The sequence below is a fragment of the Maniola jurtina genome, chromosome 13, assembly GCF_905333055.1.
Source record: "Maniola jurtina chromosome 13, ilManJurt1.1, whole genome shotgun sequence".
In the NCBI taxonomy this organism is placed as follows: Eukaryota; Metazoa; Arthropoda; class Insecta; order Lepidoptera; family Nymphalidae; genus Maniola; species Maniola jurtina.
The window spans coordinates 1,562,250-1,580,247 of NC_060041.1; the positions used below are offsets into that span (position 1 = coordinate 1,562,250).

The 17,998-nt window shown below is 35.7% G+C and overlaps 2 protein-coding genes across 9 annotated transcripts; both read right to left on the bottom strand.

Moving 5' to 3' along the window:
- Positions 1-200: 200 nt before the first annotated feature.
- On the bottom strand, positions 201-6,409 carry LOC123870667. Its single transcript, XM_045914025.1, has 2 exons — positions 2,895-6,409; positions 201-2,769 (listed from the first exon to the last, which is right to left on the bottom strand). The coding sequence occupies exons 1-2, from the start codon at positions 3,203-3,205 to the stop codon at positions 492-494; spliced, it is 2,589 nt and encodes an 862-aa protein (XP_045769981.1). The 5' UTR covers positions 3,206-6,409; the 3' UTR covers positions 201-491.
- An 834-nt stretch (positions 6,410-7,243) lies between these two features.
- LOC123870672 (protein I'm not dead yet-like) lies at positions 7,244-17,817 on the bottom strand. Of its 8 annotated transcripts, none has more exons than XM_045914031.1 (16): positions 17,731-17,817; positions 17,615-17,645; positions 17,020-17,157; positions 16,617-16,744; positions 15,949-16,063; positions 15,110-15,177; positions 13,943-14,007; positions 13,748-13,808; positions 13,011-13,133; positions 11,458-11,572; positions 10,785-10,882; positions 10,393-10,490; positions 9,940-10,035; positions 9,014-9,207; positions 8,211-8,348; positions 7,244-7,386 (listed from the first exon to the last, which is right to left on the bottom strand). In XM_045914031.1, the coding sequence occupies exons 1-16, from the start codon at positions 17,745-17,747 to the stop codon at positions 7,246-7,248; spliced, it is 1,626 nt and encodes a 541-aa protein (XP_045769987.1). In that variant the 5' UTR covers positions 17,748-17,817; the 3' UTR covers positions 7,244-7,245. The 8 variants fall into 8 exon arrangements, with proteins under 8 accessions (XP_045769987.1, XP_045769985.1, XP_045769988.1 ...); XM_045914029.1 differs by having other exon boundaries at positions 17,516-17,645; XM_045914032.1 differs by lacking the exon at positions 17,020-17,157 and having other exon boundaries at positions 17,516-17,645.
- Between the last annotated feature and the right edge of the window lie 181 nt (positions 17,818-17,998).

The window sequence follows — 17,998 nt, forward strand, 5'->3', positions numbered from 1 at the left end:
GTTCCCACGGGATTTCGAAAAACCTAAATCCACGCGGGCGAAGTCGCGGGCGTCAGCTAGTAAATAATAAAATCAGACTCAACTAGGTCAGCTCGACATAAAAGCTCATATTATAATTTAATCCTTATTTTAAAGCTAAATGGTAGATTAAATGTTATCAAAAACAAAGGGAATGTTAAAATATTTGCCTCGTAATGATCTTCAAATTCTTATTCATAATAGTATTATTTATTATTCTTAGACATTAAATCAGACTCGGTCAAGCATAGACATAAAAATACAAATATTTAGTAATCAGTTGCTTCTAGCTTAATAGTATAGTAACAAAAAACAGTTATCAAAAAAAAAACAGAATCAAGGTACAATATTTGACTTACAATTCTTAAAATATAAACTCAACAATTACTAATAATCAGGTCAGTCAAAGACATAAGAACTAAAAATAATATAATGAGGCATTCATTTTCATGAAAATAGTATAAGTAAAATAACTATTGTACGTTGTAATTACTCAAGTCGATATTAAATATGATTTGACCTCGTCGACAAATTTTTGGCTCAGGCAGTACTAAAATAATATCATCTAAATGCTTCATAGGCCAAATATCATCAACTGTAGGGTAAGTAAAAACTGATCCTCGGTTAACTTTCGATTCCTTCTTTTTTCTCAGAAATTTGACCTCAGGAATGTTATTTTTTATTGATATTACTTTTCCTACGAAGTGCTTCACACTCTTTTTTGTAACAAATTGAGCTAAAATCCAGGAGTCTGTTTTTAATTTATTATCACTTTCTGTGAAGTATTCAATGTCAGAAATTCCGTAGTGTATTGATGGTTCTATGTTTTCTTGTTCTTCTTTTTGGCAGGTCGCGATGAAATCGTCCATTGTTTCATATTCTGAATCATCCGTATCATCTATTTTCATTTCAATGTCAGTTGTTAAGCTAGATTCACTACTAGATCTCTTCTTTCTTCGTTTCACAGATGTGTGCTTTTGCATCTTCTTTTTTGCTTTAGTAGTTTCTCGGCTTTTTCTTTCTTTAATTTCATCATTTGGTTCCTTTTCAACAGTATCTGTCATTTCTTCTTCCTCTTCTTCTGTTTCTTGTGTTATTTCTTTTAGGACTTTTCTTTGTTCAGCTACTACTCTTTGTCTCTTTTTAATTGGGACTAGTTTCATGTGTAAGGCAGACCGCGTGATTGTTGTAACCCCTTTCTTTTTCAAATTCCTGTTTCTTTTCTTATTCTGCAGTATTTTCTGAGACGGCCCAGCTTCGATAATGACATCAGAGGTTATAATAATTTTTGTTTGGTTTGTTTTAAGGCAGTCTGGGATTACGTCAATAAATGGCATATTTTCTTTATCATTCCTTGAAATTTCACCCAAATATTTAACATTTGATTCTTGCGACGAGGATGCCTCAGCATTTTGCTTATATTGAAGTAGGCAGTCTGGGATTATGTCAATGAATGGCATATTTTCTTTATCATTCCTTGAAAGTTCACCCAAATATTTAACATTTGATTCTTGCGACAAGGATACCTCAGCATTTTGCTTATATGGAAGTAAGTAAGTATTGACACTCCTGATACACAAGTTTTTGAGGCTTTCAGGATTTTTTTGCATTAGCAATGGCTGCAGCAATGAGTCAGAATTTACCTGCACAGTTTTAAGTTTTTTTTCTTTTTGCCTTTTATTTCTTTTTCCTGTTTTTACTTCTTTTTGTTGAGTTGTTAAATCTTTAAAATCTTTTTCGCAAACCGATTTGCCCGGTGGCACATCTAATTTCTTGTTTCGTACTTTTTTATTAGGATCTGCACTGCGAGTCTCCTTCAGCCAGTCTAATAATGCATTGTCAATAGTATATGTCATCGTTTGTTGGTTTGAACCTGCCATTTTACTAATTACTTTGTCGGGGTTGAATGGCACAATGCCAGTGCTTTTAAATCCACTGATTATGTTATGATTTTTTTCGTTAAGTTTTTCCACTAGTTGTTTGAGTAGATTTGGAAAATGTCCCTTGTGAATTGTTGCTTCTCTCGGGTTTTTTATTTTGTAGTTTAATAGAATTTCCCTCCATAGTTTTTTTAAGGGACCAAAATAGCATACATCCAAGGGTTGGGTTAAATGTGTTGAATTTGGGGGTAAAAATATGAAACATATATCATTTTGTTCACAATATTTTACAATTTTGACGTTTATGTGGGACGCTAGGTTATCACCAATCAAAACTTTCTTACCAGGTTTATTTTGAGCCCATGGTAAAATCATACTTTCAAACCAATCTTCGAATAAATGGCTGTCAAACCATCCCGATTTAGAACGGTTGAATCTGGTTCCTTTAGGTCCATTAAGTGTCCATTGTGTATATAAATGTTCCGCCTTATACACAACGTATGGAGGAAGACATTCTCCTGCTGCAGTTATTGCAAACATTATAGATATAGCCCCCTTCGTATAGTTTAACACCCTTTCGGGGTACTTAATTCCTCTTCTGAACAAACATTTTTGGACCCCAGGATTATCTGTCAAGTTTGTCTCATCGTAATTTAAAATATTTTCACTAGGGACGCCTTCTAGTGATGATTTTAAATTTGTGAAGTAATCTCTCATTTCATCGGGACTTTTTTCTGCTCGGCTCCTTTTTATGTTTTGGATCACTCTGTGGGTTAATTTAGGTTTGTTTCTTTTTATAAAAGAGTATGCCCACTTCTTTCCAGGTAATTTGTTATTAAAAATTGAAAGTCGTCCATTGCCCTCCAAATATCTGAAAATGTAAAATATATTACTCTCAACCCAACTATCATTATTTTCCAATACTAATAGAAATGAATAATGTAGTAGATGCCTTAATTCAATAAATCTCTTGATACAAAATATTTCAAACATCACCTGTATACGACAATTCTCAAATCCAAAAGAGTCAAAGGACTGCCATAATCGGCGGCTGCAATTAAAACTTTTATTGTTTCATCTTCCTCCTGATCGGTAAGTCTTGTTGGGCATCCTGGACTCTTAGGGTGTTTATTATGCAGCTTGTCCAATAAAGTTCGGCGAGGTATGCCAAAGGCTTTTTCTGCATCGTATGACGACATTGTCTTCTTTTTTAATGCTTCCACCGCTAAGTTTATCATAATTTCTGAATGTTTAGCAGTGTACGGCCGCTTTTTGCGTTTACTCACTTTCTCTTTTTTATTTGCCATTATGAGTAGTTCTGTAATCAATTGTTTCGATTAAAAATCCGATTCTAGGTGATATCACCCATTACCAAGGGACGTGGGCAACCAAGCTTTGCTCAAGATAGATAAATATAGAATAAAAAAATCTCAGATAATATGAAACCTCTCGAATGATTTTTCGCCCTTGCGAATCTATATGGGATTATGATATTGAAAATTTCGTTTTCAAGAACACGATTATAAACAAATATACCACTTATAAATAAATATATTGTATAGTAGTATAAATTATGAAACAAAAAGAGCGACAGCCCTAGGGGCAGGTGAAGTTTGGCAACAAGATGGCCGCCGCTATCCCCTCAATAACATTTTATTCAAATACGACTTCTAAACGTGAATTAGATAGAATATAATAACGGCATAAGAAAGGGGATTAGATTAAGGTGATAATAAAATAAAAAGTTTAGCATTACCTGTTCTGTAACATTGGCTAAAACTAAAGTTTAAACACAGACAAAAAAAAACGTGTCGTTTGCTTCACGGCAAAAACGCACTGGTCACCAACAATGTGAAGTTAGCCACAAACAATCCGCAGAATCTTGCCATAGTTGAAAAATACTATGGTTTTCAGTACTTATATTCGCAGCCTGTCTTAAACTTATATTGGAAACCTTAACTTATTTAAAATTAGGCGAAGATCGGTACCACAGGCGAAGTAACGAGTCACGACGGTACTTAGTTGTTATTTGTCAAAAAGACCATAAGTGCAATTTTTGACAATACAACGGTGCTAAGTAATTTATCGACAGATTACGGATAAATTGATTAATTAGATTCAGATCTATTATTTTAGTTTAGATTGCACAACAGAATAAGCCACAATTATTTATCTCTATACAGGCTGTTATTTTTTATATAACACTCTAAGGTAAATAATTACTATTGACACATTCAGTGAGACAAAAACTTAAACTAGGTACTTATTAGAGAGAGAGTTTGGTCTAGGAAACTAAAATACAAACTAAATTTCAAAACACCGACTTCAAACGCAAAGTAATTTTTTTTTTTAAATCTACTGCCATCTTTTCCTTGCGCATTTTGAAAAGGATAGCATTAGATTAAGCCTGTGAATTTAATTTAGAGATTGCATATAAAGCAGAATCAGGCACATTATGTTTTTTGCCTAAGATTGATATTTGTGCATGAATAAAAAGCGATATTAACTAATAGCCTTATTTTTACTAAAATAATAATAGATTAGGTAAAGAGAAGTAATGTCTAATCTATATCATTCCTTTATTTCTTAAAATACTTTTTTTAATACCTATTATATTGAAAAATATTTACCTAGTAAACCAGTGCCAAAGATGAAAATACGGAGTCGATTATATCAAAAATACTTGTCTACTTTATTAACAGCGTTAATTAGTATAATCAATCTGCAATCTACCGATAAGTTACTTACGGGCGAAATTCTGTCGATAAGTTACCGAAATTGTTAATTAATCAATTTATCTGTGATCTTTCTGTAAATTACTTAGTAAAATGGTTATTTGTCAAGAGGACACAATTTTAGACCAATAAAAACGTTGCCAAGTAACATATCGACGGATTACAGATAGGATTATTTATTAATTTCGACCGTTAGAAACATAGTTAAAGTCAAAATAGGTTATACAATTTTTGACAAATAACAATGTTGTTAGGTAACTTATGGATAGATTACAGATAGAGTGGTCGTTAATTTAGGCCATTAGTCTCTGGTTTTAGGTAACTCAAAATTAAATTGTACCAAAATATGTAATTTATTTTTTTAATAATCTATTTTATACTACTTTACATAATATTAAAATCCAGTAATGGATATTTTTGGATATACTTACAGCAGGCTTGGCTTGAAATACCAGCATACTCTTGTTATGTACAAAACATACATTTTTCATATAAAATGTGTGTGCCTAATTAATATATCTGACTAGCTAATACTCATTGAATGTCTTTTTAGATATTTTTTTTGAAAAACTTTGATTTTCCTGGTTAAAAAGTATCCTACTTACGTTTCCTCGGTTAAGCTGTTGAGACAGACAGACAAAATGGCATAGTATCGCATTTATAAATATTTGTATGGAAGTGTGGATTTGTTGAAAAGTGTTTGAAACATTTACACCAGAATTCATAGTCAGGATAGTTGCTTCTTAGAAGACAATTCATGTCGCATTGTATGAAGGCCTAATAGGACCTAATATAATATGCCATTTGTATCATCCTCTAAATAAGCTCCTATCTTGACTATAGATTCCAAAACATTGGAGATTTTGGGAGCCGTTTTTGTGGAGGACTACTTAAGGTTCCTAACGACCACTAAAGCTTTTCGCACATAACACAGACGCAATGCATCATGCGAAAATATGGGCTATATTTTGTGTTTTGCTTTAGTATGAGTTTTTCTGTCAATTTTGGTGTGTACAATAAAAGTATATATTGAAAATTGCATATTATGGATGACGGGCGTGCGAATTGAGGTGTAGAGCGCGTGGACCATTTCAATGTTGGAAATTCCACTATAATGAACACGATATTAAGCTCACATAATTCTATGCTTTGGTACGAAACGAGTCGTAGCGAAGTCGTCCGTGTAGTGTGCGAAGATCTTAATCATTGAATAACAAAATATAATTAGACAGGCCAAGAAAATTTATCATGTAAGTATCAAATATCATCTTTGATAGGATTAGCAGATCTGACATTTATCTTAATTCAGAAATCAGAATAACTATAATACTTTAGTATGTGATAATAATTATTTATAGATTGTGAATTTTATATGCGGTGCCAGTTATTGACAATATTGCCAGCTGACATTTTATTGTATTTTTTTTTTTGTATTTTGATGTCACATTCGTGGGAAACATCGCGCCATCTCAGCAAGCGAATGAGTGTAAAAAGACAGATCTATAGAGAGCACTCTGAATTTCCTTAGACTTAAGAGTTTAAACGAGACAGATGTATATCTCTCACATCATCTGTCTCGTTCTAACTCAATCTTAAGTCTGAGCAAAGTCAATGTGCGCTCTATAGATCTAAGCTTTAGCTGCTCGATGCTCGTACAAAAGTCTGTATTACAGTCTACAGAGTTCAAAAAATCGTGTACAAGTACCTACCGTAATATTATGTTAGAATTGTACGTGTAAATATATTTGTGGAAATGATTACTTGTGTTTTATTTGTGTCATGTTATTAAAAAGATAAGCACACTATAGCTCAGTTACGATAGGTAGGAAACTTGTAACAAAACGTCGAGGCTTCACCAATAATACGCGACAGGTCGAGATGGTAATTAGGGTATGAGGTGGGGGGACGCCCCGCACACCCGCACTATCTCGCACCGGGCTGGCGCGGGAGCTCTGAGGGTGTGCGGGGCGTCCCCCCGCCTCATACCCCATATCTCGACCTGTCACGTCCTATACACTGGCAGGCGTCAAATGCTACCTACATTTGACGCAAGGTAGGTTATAAAGCCACTCTTTCTTTTTTTCACGTCATCCCTAGCCTAGCATCTTTTGATCCCGCTGCTCGATTGCGGTAGAATCACAGCTACAATATATTGTAATAATGATTGATACAGGTTTTTAGGGATCGACATCTGTCAAATAATGATTCCAGGATCAAAACCGAGAGCTTCCTCACTCTGGTTCACTTTGCAACTAGGCTATCAACGATTTTACCTTGCGATACTTCCAGTCAAGGTGCCACACACGATGAAAAACGACATTGTAGTTTACCGGGTCTATGCTGTATGAAGACAGGCTGAGATCTACAGAGCGCACTTTGACTTTGCACAGACTTAAGACACTGTTGAAACGAGACAGCGTTATACCGCGGGCATAAATCTGTCTCGTTTTAACTGAAACTTAAAGTCTAAGCAAAGTCAAAGTGTGCTCTATAGATTTCAACTTAAGTCCAACGTTCGCCGATCGATGTGACCTTGACGGGACGTACAGCAAGACGGATTGTGTAAGTAAGACGGATCGTGTACAATTAGCATGAGTAAATAAACAGAAACATTATGGAATATTATTTATTTTCATCCCATCCGCCCAAGCAGGATATGAATCAATTTCCGGCCAAATGACCTTAGACCACACGCAGGCAGTAAACAAGTTCAGTACAATCGCCAACAGCGATGGACCTATGCCGACGACCATCTGAAAATAAACCACAAATAGATACCTTACGTCTACCAACTGTACCCTAGGTACAAGTTGAACTCGTACACGAAGGGTTCCGTATCATCGTAAAGAAATTTTGAAATCAGTATAATAATAATTAATTTGCAAGGTAATGATGCCATCTTATGTGATTTAGTAAACTAATTATTTGGCCGTACACAAGGTGGTTAACTATCGATTATTTCAACGAATTTGTAAACGCGACCAATGTCAACTAGCTAGTCGCCCGGCAACTCGGTCGACGGCGATTGTTAGAATACGCCCGAAGTCATCGCGAAGTCCGTGCGCATCTGGCACGGCGACTTCCATATAATAAAAATTGCAAATTCTAACGGTCTCCGTCGACTTAGTTGCCGAGCGACTAGTCGACCGAGCGTAATATGGGTCTTAAGCCTCTAAGGGCCTCGGAAATCAGCACCTGATACTGCAAAAAAAGAAGGCGTAACGCATATAGCTAGTATTCCTGACGGATAGTATAGGTATGACTCGTAGCACCGGCAATTAAGTCTTGTTCTATTGCCACCACATCGAATGTGTTACTGAAAGAGAGAGAGTTGCATCACCATCCTGCGGCACTGCATACAACTGCAACCCTGTATGGATTCTATCTCCTTCTCCATTCTCCTTCCATTTATCGTGGTCCTTCGTCTGCCTTCTCCAGTTTGTGTATTACTCAGTCTCCTCCCAAGGACCGAAGTCTTTGCTACTCAAACTCTACTACTCAAACTCTATGCTTTCGTGGAGTCTCCTGGCTATTTGATCACGTGATCAAATTTTGAAAGCTCATGTGAATATTTTACCAGTTTTCTTGGTGGGATGTGAACGTAAGATGCTATCATCGCGTAGGCCGGCGTTCCCGTGACCAGGTGGAACGGTAGAGAAGTGGAGAGGGTGGCACTCAGCATCAGGTAGAGTGGGTTCACTTTAGACTTCACTCCCTGTGTGATAAAAGATGGTGGCTGGTGTTCATCAGTGGTTGTATTAGTATAAAACACTGTTATACTGATACAATATTTTCAGAGAGTGTGCTCAATTGCACGCAATCTAGTGCGTTTTTAACCCCCGACCCAAAAAGAGGGATGTTATAAGTTTGATGTGTGTATCTGTCTGTGGCATCGTAGTTCCTAAACTAATGAGCCGATTTTAATTTATAGGTTTTTTGTTTGAAAGGTTGCTTGATCGAGAGTGTTCTTAGCAATAATCCAAGGAAATCGGTTCAGCCGTTTAAAAGTTATCACCTCTCGATCAGCAATAGGTTGATGATGACTTCCAAATGCTTAGCACAAAGAAAGTGGTGTTTTATATAGTAGCATTACCAGCTCGCTAACGGTTAATTAACAGCTAAATCAATGCTGTTTCAACTCTTCTAAGCTTCAAGAAACCTCTGATAAATGATAAAAACATAGAATTAGCCCTAATTCACACGAGCGTTATAAAAACGTTGCGTTAAAACTCGGCGGGTATTAAAACGTTGTAGTTACGCGTTTAAAAAGCGTTGTCGTGTGAACAGATACTTGGGAATGGTATTTGTTCTATTTGAACGCTTCTTTGACGGACGTTAAAAAAAAGCTCTCGTATGAATGACGCCTTGACTCCCTCTTACCACATTAGCAATAAGTGCCAGTAAACAGCGCCCCACTGTGGCGTTGCTAGCAAACTCCGTCAGAATCTTGCAGAACACAATCACGATGCAGGCTTGAGCTGTTGGGGGGCAAGCGGTGAACAGCGATAGAAACTTCTCGAATTCTTCTGTCATGCCGGAGTCTTCCAGGGAATCGAAAGTTATGTTGGCGCTAGCTTTTAAACAAAGTAAAAATGTATAAGCAAAGCTAAGCGAATTTATCACGCTTGATCATGAAGGGACGCGTTTGACTATATCTCAGATTATAGTTGGTAGGAAACACTGATTTCGGAAGAGCCCTAGCCATGCGTGTTGGAAATGTTGGCGTAAAACGTAGAAGAATGTTAAGTTGACGACATAGGGGTAGAAACGCGGCGTCTTTTTTAACCCCCGACCCAAAAAGAGGGGTGTTATAAGTTTGACGTGTGTATCTGTGTATCTGTGTGTCTGTGTAGCTGTGTATCTGTGTATCTGTCTGTGGCATCGTAGCGCCTAAACGAATGAACCGATTTTAATTTAGTTTTTTTTGTTTGAAAGATGGCTTGATCGAGAGTGTTCTTAGCTATAATCTAAAAAAATTGGTTCAGCCGTTTAAGAGTTATCAGCTCTTTTCTAGTTTTCTTGTAGAAAAGAAGGTTAGATAACCGTTAGGTTCATAATATTATGTCAATAGAGAAATGTCAAGCTGTCAAGATGGACGTTGCCTAAATACATAATTATTTATTTGAAAATGATGTTTTGGAAAACTCAAATACTTTGGATCGTCGGGGTGTTATAAATTTTTAATTTACACTTGTTATTATTTCAATACAATAACTACATTGTCAGAATAATTTCGTTAGCTATTCTGTTGATATAAATTAATGCATAGAAAAAGTCAATGAATTTTATTATTTTATTTAACTAACCTGTTAGGAAGATAACAGTCCAATCTAGGTTATTCTTTACCATGGACCACGTCAAGAACCCTCCACTGGCAGATGTAGGTAGAGGTTCAGAATCATCTACAAAGTTTGTGTGTATGTATGTGTGAATGTTTGTTACTCTTTCACGCAAAAACTACGGGACGGATTTGGCGGAAATTTGGAATTGAGATAGATGCATTGGATTAACACATAGGATTTTGAAAAACTACTTTTTATCCCGGAAAATCAAAGAGTTCCGACGCGGTTTCGAAAATCTAAATCCACGCGGACGAAGTCGCGTGTTCTCCATAATGCATAATGTTCTCAATGTAGAGTCTACCAATTCACACAAGGCCAGAGTGGTGGACCAAGCCCTTCTTATTCTGAGAGCGATTCTCAGTATTGAGCGGGTGATGGGTTGATGTCATGATATTGTAAGTACAGCATTAACATTACCGTTTTGTTTTCTACAGAACTTCAAGCAGGCCATGTTGCTTGGTATCAAGAATAGAATAAGAACGCAAATTATAGACGGCACTGATGTGGTTACATAACTGAAAAGAATTGTTTAGTAGAGCACACAAATAAGCTAAGCCGATTCCTATTCCTTGGTACCCAGAGCAAGGATATGACAACACAATAGGTAGTATCTACCTAACTACTAATATCTTACTGTTTAATAAGTATATATATAAAACACCAACAAAAATCTACCAACGCCAGTTATAAACTTTGAAACCATCCAAACAATGTGCCTTGCGATTGGTGTAAAACAAAGATGTATTTAGCATATTATTATAATTTATATCAAAACAAAAGATATGTATGTAATAAGTAATAACAGTTACCGTCTGGTATTAAATTTATCATCATCACTATAGGACGTGGAATTACTATAGACCATTGCCTGAAGAATTGCTGCCATAATTACTGCAGTACCTACAACCTGAAAAAGTAACATGAAGCTACCAAATACGTGTTATACTTGATATACATATTGCATGGCATATAAAATTCGTGCTCGGTCATGAGTAAGACAGAAAATATTTGTGAAAGAGAGTAGAAGAGATAACGCTCTACAAATCTAATCCATGTTGTTCTCGCCAAGAAATCTGTGTTTCATTGCTTTTAGTTAGTTGGCGTTTAGGTTGCACTTTTCTGCACCAACAAAATAAATGCCGATGCTACACTTTATAAAATTGGCAGGTACAGCTTGTGGTAATTTAATGTTAAGGGGCATGAGACGGGCTTGCCCGCGAAATTCAAATTTAATTTGGTTTTTCGCAATTTGTAAACTAATACGACAACGTAGGCTTATGGTATTTTATTTGCGACAATGCCAGTATTATCCTCACAGGTTTATATAAAAAATTTTACTTGAAAAGGTCCAGTTTAAGAAATTAGCCCTAGTATCGACAAATTTGTGAGAATAGTCGATACTAGAGTTAATTTCTTAAACTGGACTAAAATTAAATTTGAATTTCGCGGGCAGGCGCGTCGCTCCCACCCGTTCTGTGTTACCATTTCGGGAAATTTAATTTTCCCCATCTGCTGATACTGTCTAGCTAGCAACACAGATATGAACTGTTCTTCATCACTGGTCAGACTGGCTTGGAGAGCTGTGTAGTTTTGGACCCTGAAATGCATTTGAAGAGTTGTGTTGGCATTTTCGATATTTCTGATAGATAGTGGAAATAAGATAAGATAAAGATAAATTTTATTTGGCTCAGAAACAAATGTAACATAAACGTAACAAAACACAATTAGTTATAATAATAAACATTACTGCATGTGCACCTGTTTCCTGAACTAGTAAAAACTGTGTCTCGGAAAACAGGGCTTCCAAAACGGAGAATACAAAACAAAGTAAAGCACAAAGTAAAATAAAGATTTTTTGTGAGTGCTTCGGCACCCGTACTAGGAAAACCTGTGTTACGGGCACCGCAGCCTTCCCTCGGATCCATCGATTAGAACTTAACTATACAAAGTATTTTAAAAATAATAATTATGTAGAATAGTAATGTAAAACAGAAATGTGCAAGTGTGTGTGTGTATGTGTGTGTGTGTGTGTGTGTGTGTGTGTGTGTGTGTGTGTGTGTGTGTGTGTGTGTGTGTGTGTGTGTGCGTGTGTGTGTGTGTGTGCGTGTAGGTATGTGTGTGTGTGTGTGTGTGTGTGTGTGTGTGTGATATTATTTGTATGTATGATGTAAATTATAGTAGGTACGACGGGTGTGTAAAAGACAACTTGCTATGATTTCACTTCGGCGATCAAGTCCTCAACTTCATAGTAACTAAGTTTCTTTAACCAAGCATTAACCGTTTTTTTTAAGTTGGGTTTGTTGTATTTAGATATATTAAGTGTGTCATTTATTCTATTATAAAGTTTAGGGCTAAGGAAGTGGTAATGTCTTCCGGCAAGTGCGGTTCTCCTTGGCAACATTAAGAATATCTTTGGTTTGCGTCTTATTAAAATATTAACATTTGCTTCGGATTGAGCTTTTGTTTCTGAGTGTTTGCGTAAAATAACCTGGGAGATAAAGAGCTGCCGGACATTCAAAACGTCCCACTCTTGGTAAAGTGCCGACGTGGGATACCTGCGCGGTCTGCTACCCAGAACCTTAAGAATACCTCTTTGGGCGCGCTCCAGTCGTAACATATCAGACCATCGAAATGCTGGATGTAGCACATTTACCTAGGTAGAGTAGGGATTGATTGATTGGCCTAGCTTAGATCCTTTTCGCAGTTCCATGCTCACATTGGAAGACATGGAGAGGTTATTTTACATCCTGCCAGCAGGCAGAAATCCATCTAAGGGATTTTTTCCACCCCCAAAGAAAAAAAAATGATCTTTTGCTTTTGCCCCTTTTAATTTCTTCTGTATCTCGGAGGAAATGGATAGGCTAAATTCAGAAAACCAACCAATGACCAACCAACCAACCAACCAACCAACCATCCACCAACCAACGATGACTTGGTCAACTGATACGCACTCTAGGCTACATTTGCCTCCACGTCCAGTCTAGTTTAGAAAGGTAAATATGTTATGGTAAGTACCCATAGCCAAGCGTAGTTACCTCAGCATTCCCAAGAAATAGAAGTTTAGCCACAAATACAGAAACATTTCCATTATTATTACACCGGGTAGAGTTAGTAACAAATACCGGGGCGACTCTACCTTCGGTCCATCTGGGAAGATTCTGCAAGTATTAAAAACTAGCTGATACCCGCGACTTCGTTCGCGTGGATGTAGGTTTTTTAAAATTCCCGTGGGAACTCTTTGTTTTTCCGGGATAAAAGTAGCCTATGTGCTAATCCAGGGTATAATCTATTGCCATTCTAAATTTCAGCCCAATCCGTCCAGTAGTTTTTGCGTAAAGGAGTAACAAACCTTCACACACACACACACACACACACACACACACACACACACACACACACACATACAAACGTTCTCCTTTATATTATTAGTGTGATGACTAAGTACTATTCCCTTTCACCTTTTTTTTTAAAAAAAATAGCGAGCAAACGAGCTGGTGGGTCGCCTGATGTTAAGTGATTACCGCTGCCCATGAAATTTACAGCACGAGAGAAACCGCCGATGTGTTTCCCGCCTTTCAGGAATTTGCTGGTCCGTCTCTTGAATAACCCTATTAAATAACCTAGTGGGGACATCCGATGGTAGTTGATTTTTTGCATGTGTTGATTCACAGTTTGCATGTACGTGGAAAAAAAGATCTGGCCTTATAGTAGAAGCTAGAGACGATGGGATGAAGATGATGATGATTGATGATGTAACTTGAAAATAGCTCACGCAGCACAATAGTTCATAAAGAGTTGATTCGTCTCACTACCAACGAAAGTTGCCATTCCACCTAAAATTAATTGAAAAAATGTAAAAATTTTGAAAGCGAGTCTAATTGAATCACGACAGAATACCAATTAAAATTAATAGTCTTTTTATCATAAGATGATAAATAAGTACTTAAAATAATAATAATATCCTTACCTATTGATGAAGAATAGGCGATGCCGATGAAGTAAAATATCGTAAAATCGGACGGTCTCGGAGTACTAAAAACGTTTAGAGGGGTTTATTCGCAACTGTTATCACCAAACAAACGCAGTTTGGCCACTTTGGCTCTCATTTGAATATACTAACTTCTAACTAACCAAAAAACTCATGTAGATACTCGTAGTTAGGTACATTCTAATAATTATATAGGTAGGTTAATATTGGTACTGATTCTGAAACTTAATTTTAGAGTATTCGCATCCTGTTTTTAACCCCCGACCCAAAAAGAGGGGTGTTATAAGTTTGACGTGTGTATCTGTGTATCTGTGTGTCTGTGTGTCTGTGTATCTGTGTATCTGTCTGTGGCACCGTAGCGCCTAATCTAATGAACCGATTTTAATTTAGTTTTTTTGTTTGAAAGGTGGCTTGATCGAGAGTGTTCTTAGCTATAATCCAAGAAAATCGGTTCAGCCGTTTGAAAGTTATCAGCTCTTTTCTAGTTACTGTAACCTTCACTTGTCGGGGGTGTTATAAATTTTTAATTTACACTTGTTACTAATGTAATATGGAAAGAACAGACGCAGTTTGACAGTTTTAAATTTAATTTAGAGCAGTTATTTAACCTCGTGACTCTAGCTGCCAATCGCGTGCCTATTATTGTAGCGTGCACTAAAATTTAGAGTCTTTAAATGTAAAATTCATGTTTCGTCCTTTTTAGCAATATTAAAAAAAGAGGTACAGATAGGTATTCTGAATTTAGTTTAGAGAAAGACAACAGAATCGGCGCCATTATCTATGTCTGGGATTTTCCATATGTATACAAGTTTCAAAGTTAGACAGGTCTCTAAAATTTACATATAGGTATAGGCATGGTATAGGTATCTAAATCTTTAAGCCCGTGTAGCTTTATAAACGGTTATTTTAAGGGAAGTCTGGTAAATCATAACATAGATATCAGTTTCTAGAACGCGTCTAGGTATTTAAATCGAGTTTGATTGGTTAATATCTATGCAAATGAGAACAAAACTACGTTTATGTGGCGCGAGTGACGGCTAAACCGCCGTTAACTTTAAGAAAAATTAAAATATGTACTTAGTATATAGGATGATAGATAAATTGATAAGTTAATCTGCGATAGTAGGTAATAAATTAAGTATTTACTATTTCTCATTATTAATAGAGTCTGATGTTACTTTGCCTATTATTTCGTAAGTTTCCATTATTCCCATCTGTAAAATCCAAAAAAATCAATCAAGATTCTAGAGTAAATTGAAAAACTCGCAATATACATACCTACTTGACATACTTACATACGTGGTAGATATGATAATTTTCTAATTCCCTAATATACCTTGATCTGAAGTTAAATTACCTACCATATTAACTTTTTATCATATCCCTAGCTATTAAGGCGTGTACAAAGAGTATATAGGATATTATTATTATTTAAATAATGCCTATATAAAGTATTTTAACATAGGTACTCTACTATCTACTCGTAAATCGTAATAATTTACTTTAATTAGTACCTACTATCAGTTTTATGATACATCGTTAAATGTGGTTTAACTGTGGTAGTAGGTACTAAATGTTACTAATTAAAGTAAAATAAACGGTTGGCAAAGTTTCAAAAATCGGTCAAGTGCGAGCCGGACTCGCACACGAAGGGTTCCGTACCATTACAAGAAATAACACTTTTTATTTTTTTATTTTCATGGCGGCCATTTTGAAATTATTAGTATTTGTTGTTATATAAAAATAAAATACACATTCTGTAACTCTACCTGTTGCGGTTGACGAGATACAGCTCGCTGACTGACAAATGAATGGATAGACAGATAGACAGACAGCGGAGTCTCATTAATAGGGTCCCGTTGGCACCGTTCGGGTACGGAACCCTAAAAACGTAGAAGGTTAATGTTGATCTGAAATGTTGATAGTATAACTTTTACGTAATTTAAAATACTATATTATTTAAGATATTTTTTATATGTACTAACTTTTTCTAGTTCCTTCAAAATTGCCTTGACCAATGGCATCATAAGGCCACATGCCATGCAGTTGGAGAACCACATAGATAACACAGCAGTGGACATAAATAAAATAAAGCTTAATCTGCAAAGTAATTAAAGCAGAGCAAATGAAATCGCTGACTTCTCATAGTATTATTTACTATCCCAACTTTGTTGAAAATTGTGAAGTTAAGAGTGCTCTCCATGGTCGCTGCAAAACGAGCGTACGAGCGCATGCTGTTCCAATCAACATTTAGGTACGGGCGGAATATACTCAAGAGTGAGATGGACGATGTTTTAACAACGCAAATCAGTGTTTAGTATCATTTATTATTAAGAAAACTCATAATTAATATTTTTAAATTTAAAACACATTTGAAATAATTCTTACAAAGAATTGCCTACTATTAAGTAAAGTTTGCCTTGAAGCCGTTAATACTGCAATTTGTTGTTTCTACCTGTCTAGGTCTAGCTTTAGATTTATTGTTGCCTGGCATAAATAATGCAGAGATGAATCGATAATATTGGCTTAGTTTCAGATTTAGATAAACAAAATACATGTTATAGAATAATCGGCTTAAAACGTTTAGATGGACAAACGCGTATAATATGAAGTGTAACCTTAATAAATAATTATTTTGTAGCATAATACGTACCTAAAATGTGAACAGCCAAATATCAGCAGAATTTTAATAGCTGCTCGTTTGTGTATGTTGCTATGTTCCACGGCTAGGATCATCGCCATAACAGCTACGCAGTCCAGCACAGAGTTACTTATGATTATCTGTTTCAAAATAAAATAGCATAGAAAAAGTTTTTGAAGTAAAACAGATTAGTCAGAGTAAGTCAGATTTTTATTCGATACTAGATGGCGCTGATAGTATCCTAAGTCACGGTTGACTTTGATGGAATTTTTCTGTCTGGTAAAAATTGAAACTTGACTCCCAAGTTCCAATATAATCTACTAATGCATCTTTGGCAGATACTTTAAAATGTGCTGTTAATTTTTTGGTAAGTACTTATGTAATGTAGGTATAAATAAATAAAGAATAACCTTACTGTGTTTATCAATTTCTTGTTGAATGTTCCCATTATGGTGAAAAACACGATTGGAAGAAATGATGTGACGCCTGGATGTAAAAAATCTCCTGCGAAGAAACTTGCCGTCACAAGGAAGATGTAAAAACTTAGGTATGCCTAAAAATAAAATTATCAAGAAAAAAGAAATAATCCAAAGTGGGGGTTTACCTACTTTGTTTTATTGAAAATGTCTTAGATTAAATAAGTACGAGTACCTAGTATTCTTAAATTTTAATGTAAATAGTGTAAAAAGGTGTAATCAAATGAGGTAAAGTACGTAGTGATCACTGATTACTGATTACATAGGTACTCTTTGGTAAAGACTAAGGTGCGCAAAGCGAAGCAAACGCACGGTTCGTAATGCATAATGCCCCACCCCGCGTATTACCTAACTACCTATCAAAAAGTATCTAACTACCTATCTACTAATCGCTCACTCCATTTTCGAGATGCGCTTTATATAAATAAAACTTACATTATTCTTGCCTATAAATGCAATAGGCATAAAGATTACTGGGATCAATAGAATTAACAGTGTTTTTCTATAAATCTTAAGAAACCTCTTGAATCGAACCTTGTTTGTAAGAATTACGAGATTGCTTTCACTAGAAATTATTAAAATATTCAGTTATTTAAGGAATCAATTTTTTTATATCCAAACATAGTAAATAGCACAACAATTTGACAAACGAAGTATCCGAATCCATTATTCTGAACTGTTAAATTATTTGATAAAAATAAAGATTTTTTTGCACCAAAAGTCTCGATGGTTATGAAGTTTAATACTTACAAATACCAGACATAGAGGTTCACTTAAAACAAAACATACTCGAAAGTCAAAAATATTAACTAATTCGTGAAAGTTCGTTAAACTTCAAACGATGGTTAAACTTTAACTATTAGATAAAGTAGTCTGGCAACATTTTAAACTCAAATCACTAGAATCCACGGTCGTTTA

What these genes read in the sequence shown, in the direction of transcription:
- LOC123870667 (XM_045914025.1), bottom strand. Translation starts at nt 3,205, where the DNA reads ATGGCAAATAAAAAAGAGAAAGTGAGTAAACGCAAAAAGCGGCCGTAC. An exon ending in TTGAGAATTGTCGTATACAG is followed by an intron (nt 2,770 to 2,894) that starts GTGATGTTTGAA and finishes TTACATTTTCAG; the next exon opens with ATATTTGGAGGGCAATGGAC.
- LOC123870672 (XM_045914029.1), bottom strand. An exon ending in CATTTATAGGCAAGAATAAT is followed by an intron (nt 17,158 to 17,515) that starts GTAAGTTTTATT and finishes TTTTATTTTTAG; the next exon opens with GCATACCTAAGTTTTTACAT. An exon ending in GACTGTTATCTTCCTAACAG is followed by an intron (nt 9,208 to 9,939) that starts GTTAGTTAAATA and finishes TTTGTTTAAAAG; the next exon opens with CTAGCGCCAACATAACTTTC.